The sequence below is a fragment of the Gadus morhua genome, chromosome 4 (assembly GCF_902167405.1).
Source record: "Gadus morhua chromosome 4, gadMor3.0, whole genome shotgun sequence".
In the NCBI taxonomy this organism is placed as follows: domain Eukaryota; kingdom Metazoa; phylum Chordata; class Actinopteri; order Gadiformes; family Gadidae; genus Gadus; species Gadus morhua.
The window spans coordinates 2724118-2734337 of NC_044051.1; the positions used below are offsets into that span (position 1 = coordinate 2724118).

The 10220-nt window shown below is 49.2% G+C and overlaps 1 protein-coding gene across 1 annotated transcript; it reads left to right on the forward strand.

Moving 5' to 3' along the window:
* Window positions 1–2904: 2904 nt before the first annotated feature.
* tmem178bb (transmembrane protein 178Bb) lies at window positions 2905–6442 on the forward strand. Its single transcript, XM_030353239.1, has 2 exons — window positions 2905–3063; window positions 6091–6442. Exons 1-2 carry the CDS (start codon window positions 2937–2939, stop codon window positions 6339–6341), a joined length of 378 nt encoding a protein of 125 aa, XP_030209099.1. The 5' UTR covers window positions 2905–2936; the 3' UTR covers window positions 6342–6442.
* The last annotated feature ends 3778 nt before the right edge of the window (window positions 6443–10220 follow it).

The following is a 10220-nucleotide window of genomic DNA, read 5'->3' on the forward strand; positions in this document are numbered from 1 at the left end:
CCCCCCTCGTCTCATCCCAGCCTCCGTCGCCTCCCCAGCGCGACAGACGGTTAGCGGCCGCGCGGAGGACAGATGTGCAACGCAGCCAAGGGAATGTGGAGGGGTCTCTCTCTCCCTCCCTCCCTCCCTCCCTCCCTCCCTCCCTCCCTCCCTCTCTCCCTCTCTCTCTCTCTCTCTCTCTCTCTCTCTCTCTCTCTCTCTCTCTCTCTCTCTCTCTCTCTCTCCCCCCTATTTGCCGGGGGAGGGAAATGGTTTAAGGGGGAGAACAGAAACCTTCCCTCGTCCATTTTTAACTGCTAATCTGCGATTGGAAAAACACATCCGGCGCCGTCGCGGTCTTGACGAGAATGGTGTAATGTGGTTTGCATGGATTGTCTGTGCTAATCCGATCGTACCAACGATGCCAGCTAGCAGTAGGCTGGGGGTGGGGGGGTTGGGGGGGGGGGGGGGGCAGTGTGTTGAAATTAGGGTTTTCGTCAAGCAAATCAGTTGCCTACGACGACAATTCACACCGCAACCGCCCATGGCGGTTGCGGTGTGAATTGTCGTCGTAGGCAACTGATTTGCTTGACGAAAACCCTAATTTCAACACACTCCCCGCACACACCAACGCGGAACACCAACGCGGACGTGGAAGAACACGGATGCGCTTTTATTGATTTCCAAGCATTCCGGCGTTTACGTTGCAAAGTTGGCGGAGTCGTTGAGACTGTGTTTCACACGCCGTCGAGTGTGATAGGTTATTCTCGCAAGAGGATTCGAGGTGTCATGAGTCGGCGAGATACAATCATCATAACTCATCATTTCTCATCATTTCTGCATTCTCGAGGGGTTGTAAAGATATGATCTTTATGGCTCGTCATTTCTACATCCCTGAGGGTCGTAAAGACCCAATCTTTATAACTCATAATTCCTACACTTCTCTGCTAAACTGGAGGGCGAGGGAAAGAAATATTTCGCATTTCGGCTTTCTAAATCAAAACGAAGCTCCAAATTTCAAGCATCATTAATGTAACGTTGACTGTAAATACTGGCTATACATCAGCCGGTAGCAACTTCATATATCTGTGATAAGAGCTTTGGACAGAAAGTGGATGGAATGGGCTTTGATGTGCTACTACAGACAGTCATGGTACGTTAAGAGGAAATGGCGTAGGATTAGTTTAGTCGTGGTTCAAACCCATTGAAGAGAGTAGCAATGGATACTAGAGAGTGACCGATGAACTCTGACCTTCTGTCTTGTTTCAGGCCCCTAGAGATCGCCTGCCAATCAAGATTAATATAGTTACTACCGGGAAGAAAATACAATTATAATCTAGCCCAGGGGTTGGCAACCCTTTACATTTGGCACTTCTGTGACTCTTGTCCAATAAAATAAACGTTCCATCGTATCCCAGAGACACTTATACAATATTTTGTACAATATATAATTCCATTTCCATAATACAATCTACTTCCAACCTCGTTTTGTCAGCCAGTCACTGGAAGAGGAGAGGTTTGTGTTTTCAGTGATTGTCGCTCGGGTCCTGAGTCCTGACCTCTGATCCTGACAAAATAAAAACGGTAGCTCTTGAGATGTGTGTATACATATACTGTGTGTGTGTGTGTGTGTGTGTGTGTGTGTGTGTGTGTGTGTGTGTGTGTGTGTGTGTGTGTGTGTGTGTGTGTGTGTGTGTGTGTGCACGCGCGCCACTTGGTTCTATGAACATTCTCACTGACAGCGATAGATATTGTCGTTTCTCTTTCTTCTGACAATGTACTTATTGTAAGTCGCTTCGGATAAAAGTTTCTGCTAAACACCCTGAATTTAAATTTCAATGTTAATGTGTGTGTGCGCGTGTGTGTGTGTGTGTGTGTGTGTGTGTGTGTGTGTGTGTGTGTGTGTGTGTGTGTGTGTGTGTGTGTGTGTGTGTGTGTGTGTGTGTGTGTGTGTGTGTGTGTGTGTGTGCGCGCGTGCGTGTGCGTGTGCGCGCGCCCGCACGCTCGCCCCTACCCTCCGTGTTTCGTGCATCCAGTAAAAACGATCATCAACGCAGCGCAAAACCCCCACCCACACGTCTTTGATTGGTCGGAATACCATTTATTTTTGGTTTTCAGTGGTCGGTAGTACCATTTGTTTTTGTGTTCGATCTCGGGCCACAGGCTGCCTACAGTGACGCGTTTTTTTGGACGGGCAGCTAACGGATCGTGAGGAAAGATCATATGAATGAGATCATTCATGCGTCGGGCTAACATCGCTGAAACGACCTTTAACGTGTGTGCGTGCCCTCTAGATGCAGACCTTTAACGTGTGTGCGTCCCCTCTAGATGCAGACCTTTAACGTGTGTGCGTGCCCTCTCCCTGCAGACCTTTAACGTGTGTTCGTCCCCTCTAGATGCACACCTTTAACGTGTGTGCGTGCCCTCTACCTGCAGACCTTTAACGTGTGTGCGTGCCCTCTCCCTGCAGACCTTTAACGTGTGTGCGTCCCCTCTAGATGCAGACCTTTAACGTGTGTGCATGCCCTCTCCCTGCAGACCTTTAACGTGTGTGCGTCCCCTCTTGATGCAGACCTTTAACGTGTGTGCGTGCCCTCTAGATGCAGACCTTTAACGTGTGTGCGTGCCCTCTCCCGTCAGACCTTTAACGTGTGTGCGTGCCCTCTACCTGCAGACCTTTAACGTGTGTGCGTGCCCTCTCGATGCAGACCTTTAACGTGTGTGCGTGCCCTCTCCCTGCAGACCTTTAACGTGTGTGCGTGCCCTCTACCTGCAGACCTTTAACGTGTGTGCGTCCCCTCTAGATGCAGACCTTTAACGTGTGTGCGTCCCCTCTAGATGCAGACCTTTACCGTGTGTGCGTCCCCTGTAGATGCAGACCTTTAACGTGTGTGCGTGCCCTCTCCCTGCAGACCTTTAACGTGTGTGCGTGCCCTCTCCCTGCAGACCTGCGGAGGATGACGGCGGGCTTCATGGGCATGGCGGTGGCCATCATCCTGTTCGGCTGGGGCATCGGCGTGCTGGGCTGCTGCTGGGACCGCGGCCTCATGCAGTACGTGGCCGGGCTGCTCTTCCTGATGGGAGGTGAGACGCACAGCCGGTCAATGGGGGAGTGAAGGGAGTCAATGGGGGAGTGAAGGGAGTCAATGGGGGAGCGAAGGGAGTCAATGGGACTCCCCAATGGGGGGGTAAAGGGAGTCAATGGGGGAGTGAAGGGAGTCAATGGGGGAGTGAAGGGAGTCAATGGGGGAGTGAAGGGAGTCAATGGGGGAGTGAAGGGAGTCAATGGGGGAGTGAAGGGAGTCAATGGGACTCCCCAATGGGAGGGTAAAGGGAGTCAATGGGGGAGTGAAGGGAGTCAATGGGGGAGCGAAGGGAGTCAATGGGGGAGTGAAGGGAGTCAATGGGGGAGTGAAGGGAGTCAATGGGGGAGTGAAGGGAGTCAATGGGGGAGCGAAGGGAGTCAATGGGACTCTTCAATGGGGGAGTAAAGGGAGTCAATGGGGGAGTGAAGGGAGTCAATGAAGGAGTTAAGGGAGTCAATGGGGGAGTGAAGGGAGTCAATGGGGGAGTAAAGGGAGTCAATGGGGGAGCGAAGGGAGTCAATGGGGGAGTGAAGGGAGTCAATGGTACTCTTCAATGGGGGAGTAAAGGGAGTCAATGGGGGAGTGAAGGGAGTCAATGAAGGAGTTAAGGGAGTCAATGGAACTCTTCAAATGGGGGAGCAAAGGGAGTCAATGGGGGAGTGAAGGGAGTCAATGGGGGAGTGAAGGGAGTCAATGGGGGAGTAAAGGGAGTCAATGAGGGAGTAAAGGGATTCAATTGGGGAGTCAATGGGGGAGTAAAGGGAGTCAATGGGACTCTTCAATGGGGGAGTAAAGGGAGTCAATGGGACTCTTCATTGGGGGAGTAAAGGGAGTCAATGGGACTCTTCAATGGGGGAGTAAAGGGAGTCAATGGGGGAGTAAAGGGAGTCAATGGGACTCTTCAATGGGGGAGTAAAGGGAGTCAATGGGGGAGTAAAGGGAGTCAATGGGACTCTTCAATGGGGGAGTAAAGGGAGTCAATGGGGGAGTAAAGGGAGTCAATGGGACTCTTCAATGGGGGAGTAAAGGGAGTCAATGGGGGAGTAAAGGGAGTCAATGGGGATGTAGAGGGAGGACTTTGTCAAGCGACTGTTTAGGGAGTTTAGAGAAAAGCTAATATAATTGTTTTTTTGGTGTTTAAACGTTTAGTCTAATTGTGCTTTTAATGTGTTATCGTCGATGAGTAATCCCTGGAAAATGAGATGATTAATCACAAGGTGTTATTCATAATAAGTAATCCCATACCATTTAATTTTACAGAACATTACATTTAGTTAATTCTCAGTCAAAAATAAATAGATGCGCCCTATCTACATTTATCATTTTATGGTGAATTAAAAATGTTACCTTGTTTTTTATTTTTTCTGAATGGTTTTCGGTGGTTTGTACCACAGGCCTCCTCTGTTTCAGAAAGAGAAGAGTTTCTGTGTCGTGGGCAGTTCAACTTATTGGCTGCTTGATTTGAGTAGAAGCTCATTAGATAGAAAAAACTAAATAATGTGGTTAAATCGCTCACACACACACACACACACACACACACACACACAAACACACACGCACGACAGGCGCGCACACACACATACACACACACGTACCTAGACGGACTTCACCCTTCGGGTTAGTCCTCTTCGTTCTGTGCAGCCCCGTTCATCGCTAGAGGAGGCATGCTGGGCCTCAATTAAGTCTGGCTCCGGATTACAGCCATGCCCTTCGGTTGTATAATGAGCAAGCAATTACAAAATAAAAGCCCCTGGTGTTTGGTAATGGAAGTGGGGCCAGGAATCGTGATCGGACACCGCGACCGCGCGTGATCACGTGACTGTGTCCCCGGGTCACATGATGCAGAAGCAGAAGGCTAAATTTAGACGTAGTCGGCTTGAGCCACGTAACCTTAAGGAAATCAGTGTAAAACTCATCGGCCCTTAAGATATACAGGCATTAGCCGCGGTTGAGCTGCTTCCTGGAGACAGGACAAGCTGCAGCCGACATGAAAGATTAAAATTGTTTGGCGGAAAATAAGAAAACCAAAATTATAAACAGCACCAAAGGAACGCCAGCCAAAGAGTGAAGCCAGTGGGTGGCTCCGTAACGAGACACAGACCTACCGCGGTCCTTCAGAGGAAGCTGTTCCCCAATCAGACTGATTTGTAACACCTGTGTCTCATTAGGCGTCTCAGTCTAGCGCTCCCCTGACTCATATCACACTGCACCTCAGTCAGGGTGTCACCTGTAGTCTGTCGAGTGTAGTTGTGAATGTCACTTCTGTTGAAGCCGGTCTGATGTTAGACTAAAGAGACAAGAGAGAGCAGGAGAGAGCAAGATTTTTGAAAGTGAGCCACAACAGAACCATCGCTCCCATCTCTGCTCCTCCCCTCCCTCCCTCCCTCCCTCCCTAGGTTTTTGCATCACTGAGTTGTTGCGTTTCACGAGCATGTGATTGACAGGCGAGCTGAATCCTCCGAACCAATCAGGGAGGAGGAGATGCCCTAATGGTCAGAAACCAACCCGGGAGCAGTCTCAACTCTAAACAGGCTCACACGGAGGCAGGCGCAGCCAAGCCCGAAATAGATATTCTCACAGAGCATCTCACTCCCGAGCAGCTGACGGATGGCGAGGCCGTATCTAGCACAACAAGAGAATACAGCAAAGCTTAAATCGTACCCACAGCCCCTTACAATTATTTATGAGTTTGTTTTTAGCGACTATTTGTGTTATTTACCTTTTCGCCTTTCGAGTTTTCGTCCCTTTTTTGGCCATCCTTTTTAGAATTTACTTCTCTCTCTCTCTCATACCAAAACCACAGACATACAAGAACACACACACGCACGCACATACAAGTACACACACACACATACAAGAACACACACGTACACACATACATACAAAAACACACACACACAGAAGTTTATTTACACAAGTTCACACGAGATCACAAGTGTATGAGTCTTGCGTGCGTCATGTGACCCTTCTCTCCCCCTCTCCCCCCTTCCCCCTCTCCCCCTCCCCCCTCTCCTCGTCTCCCCAGGGACCTTCTGCATCATCTCGCTGTGCACCTGCGTGGCGGGCATCAACTTCGAGCTGTCCCGCTACCCGCGCTACCTGTACGGGCTGCCCGACGACATCGGCCACGGCTACGGCTGGTCCATGTTCTGCGCCTGGGGTGGCCTGGGGCTCACGCTCATCGCCGGCTTCTTCTGCACCCTGGCGCCGTCCGTGCAGCCCATCCCGCGCTCCACCTGCCCCAAGACCCGACAGGAGAACGGCACCGTCTGCTAGAAGGGCCGGGGCAAAGGGAGCGCCAAGCTAGCCAAGCTAACCAAGCTAACTACGCTAACTAAGCCAACTCGCCAAAACGACAAAATGGAACCCCCCCCCCCCCCCCCCCCCCCCCAGAAATACAAACTCCACCCCACCTCCTCCTCCTCCTCCTCCTCTTTGTCCTTCCTGACACCCACACAATACCATCCCCAAAACAAACACACACAAACACATACAGTTACCTTACCGGGCTCGGGAAAGATATGCCGCGACCGACTTTGAACTTTTCAGTAAAAAAAAAAAACAGGGAAAAAAGGACATCGGAAACTTACCAACCGACAGACAGGACTGTTCCGTGCGTTTATTCGTCGATTCATCGGAAGTCCCTCCCGGTTGGCGAAATGTGTATTTTCTTTCCGAGGGTACATTTATTTTTTATTCTGTGGATGTGTGTGCGTGTAAAACCCATGGGTGAATTCATGATCTGTATCTAAAGAGTACAACTGAAACATTAATGTCGGAGAAAATTATTGAAACAAGGATTTGTTTTTCGTTTTTGTGGAGTTGATACCGAAACCGAAGAGGATTCGCGAAGGAGGGAAAAATTATTCAAAATAAACACGAAAAACAAAAACATAACGACGAGGTAATGACGGAGTGGTGACATCTTTGAACGAGAAAGCGTCAAAGCGGAAAGGAGTTTAGACTTAAAAAATACACTTTTGACACGGGACAAATGATGGAGCGGTATCGACAGTGTTGAGGCTGAACGGTCACAGTGCTGGGAGCGACGGGAAGGAAACCTGGACTTCTTTCACTAGAGATCCAATGGATCCACTGGACTCTCCCAGAGATCCTAGAGATCCATTGGACGCCCCGTGAGACTGTTTGACGGTATTCTCACACGGGATCCGGAACATTCCTTACGCTGAGTGCGGAGAGAGCTGGACTTTGCCAAAATGGACAACCGATATTTCCTTTGTTTTTGGTGGGCTGTGCTGTATTCGTCTGAGGAGCCCCTTCCCCCCCCAGCTAAACAAAAAAGCAACTACTGACTAGTGGGCGTAGAGGGGGGGGGTTAACACATTACTGTACAGAATATTCCAGAGGGGCGACAAAACAAAAAAAATTACAGGATCGAACCCACGCTTCTAAGACATTCTCATTCTCCTGCCGTGCATTTCACTCCATTCCATGGGACTCTGTGTCCCACGTCGTGTTTTATACATTACCACATTCCTCTCTCCTCGTTTTTTATCTTCTTACTAAAAAGTGACGTTGATTCCGCCCCCGCCCCCATTTACCCACAATGCATTTTGTTAACGAACTTTCGTCTGACCTGTAACGGTTGGTTTTTCGGGGGAGTGCGCCATGTTTGTTTGAGTTATGCGTTGCGTTAATCTTACAGCTACACGAGTGGGTGTTTGTCTGTGTGTTTTACACAGTCTCTATCGAATAAGAAAAACGAGATACAAAGTATGTTGAAACATTTATAATAACAAAGTCAACTCCTGCTTTGGGGACAGAGATGAACACAGTCAAAGGCAGACAGAGAGAGAGGGGGAGATAGAGGGAGAGAGACAGGAGAAATAGAGAGACAGGGAGGGAGAGATTCAGTATCCTGTCCAATAGAGGCAAGCCAGTCGACCGATTTGTCTTGAACCTTCTCCAGCTGATACAAGATCGTCTGCATGTGCGTGCCTGTGTGTCTGTGGCATCAGACGGTGAAAACACACGCACACGTTCCCCCCCCCCCCCCCCCCCCCCCCCCCCCTCCCCCCACACACTTCTTCCAGGGAGAGCGTTGTATCGTTTGGTGTCGCTCCCCGGAGAAGGAGTACCTCCTCAGGCTGCGATTAGTAATTCAGAGGCGCGTCGAGATGTGAGGATTTTTGGCGCCGTGCGAACGCCGGAGAACGCGGCCCGCCGCCTCTTAAACGGAGGCAGCTTTAACGCGCGGCGGCGGAGCCTCGTCCTTGGGTAAACTCATCCGGAATGCAGGAATATAAAAACGTCAGGCAGCGATAACTTAAGGCGGTCTGTATAATAAGGAACAAAAATTCCAAACGTCAGGGGACGGCTTGTTGTTGCTGCAATCGTCGTTCCTGATTGGTTCGGATTCGTGCCGGCGGGTGTGACTGCGTGGGTGCGTGAGTGCGTCGGGGATTGATGACATCACTGTTGTTTGATTTCAGTGTCTGGTTTCTACTTGAAATTGATGATGAATTTTCATCGTGGAATGCTGTCACGTATTGGAATAGACATTTGGAAGGTGTGCGTGTGTGTGTGTGTGTGTGTGTGCGTGTCCGTGTGGACGGTAAAATCAACCCCTCTAGAGCAGACCGGGGTTCTTTGCACTCGCAAAAAACCCAACTGAAAACTGAACCAACCTGGAAACCTGAACACATCAAAGAGCTAATATGCAAAACCATTCCTCAACATTGATGAGATTAGCAACCCCCCCTCCCTTCTTCCGAATTTCCACACTACTTTGATTTATTCCGTTAAGATTAAGTCTAGGTTTCGGACCGAGATAACCTAAGAAACCGATTAAATATTCCGAAATCAGTCACAGAGAGAGGGTTTCCTCTTCCTCTCACCTACTGAGGGCGGGGGTCCCACTGAAAGCCCCCCAAAAGTAATTGACAACCTTGGAAGATGGCCGCCGTTAATAACTACCGTTATTCAAGGAGAAGGGCGGGCTGGTGGTCATGGTCCTGTTGAAGTTAGGGCGCCGTTTTATTTTTTGTCTCCCTCTCAATAAATGTTCTCTTCGACACAAGATGATAATGCAATTGACCATGAAATTACTTAAAACTCGAACGGACACACTCCAAGAGCTGGCTGCGAAAGGTTTAAAAATAACCCCTGCTGCGGTCCTCTTCCTCACGGAAAACGTTTCTTTGGGGAAGCGCTTCTCGACGTTCTGTTAAATTGAAAATCTTTGGCGAACGCGGTAGAGTGGGGGCGAACCAACCGGGCCCAACATCTGAAGCACAGTTATCCTGACACGACTTTAAAGCCATGGATCTGTCAGTGCTTGTTTGTACACAAGATTATGCTGAGAGCACACAAACACACACACACACACACACACACTCCGTCGTTGGGCTAGCATCTGAATATATTCAGCTCTCCCTGAATGGAGAATCCAGGTGGGTAAGCTTTGCTTAACACTAAAGCAACCACAACATCACACACAATCAAACACCCACAACCAATAAGCACACACTACATGTACAAGCAGCGGTGCCTGGGTGTGCGGGCGTGACTGAGCAGGACATGAACCCCGTCCAGGGTAAACATTTACAACGAGTCACCCCTATCTCACATTGTCTATCTGTTCTTAATCATCGGGGGGTGGGTATTGTGTAAAAAGGTACAGGAGATTAAAGGAGAGGTATGTTGTCTTCAGAGTACACCATGGAGGGGCGGGGCTTTCCGCAATCAACTCGATACAACCGAGATACAGGACCGGCCGCCATCTTGGAATTCGGTTTCCAGCTCATCTCGGACTGTTAGCAGCCGCTCCCGTCAGCGAAACCGTGTGGATTTTTTTAACCCGACATCGACGACGAGGACTCAGCATGATTCTGTGAAGTTCCAGTGGGTTTCTGACGACGGACATACTGCAGCTTTAACTATGGGAAACGGACGGTTGGAAAAAGTTAAAAAAAGGATCTATCAACCTTTAACATCAGTAATGTGTGTTGAGTAAAAAAAAAATACATTATAGGAAATTAAAGAAAAAAAAAGGAAATGTTCAACTGTGGAATGTAAAATCACAAAATAAATCCATCGGTGTGTTTACTAACGCTGTCCATTGTCGTACATGATATACGGCTGGTGTTTTTCTCTAGTGTGTAGAAGTGTGGTTGAATGAAACCTTTGAAGCCA

Excerpts from the sequence above, each read along its gene's own strand:
- tmem178bb (XM_030353239.1), top strand. The coding sequence starts at position 2,937 with ATGACGGCGGGCTTCATGGGCATGGCGGTGGCCATCATCCTGTTCGGC. Across the intron at positions 3,064-6,090 it reads GCTGCTCTTCCTGATGGGAG|GGACCTTCTGCATCATCTCG; the intron begins GTGAGACGCACA and ends TCGTCTCCCCAG.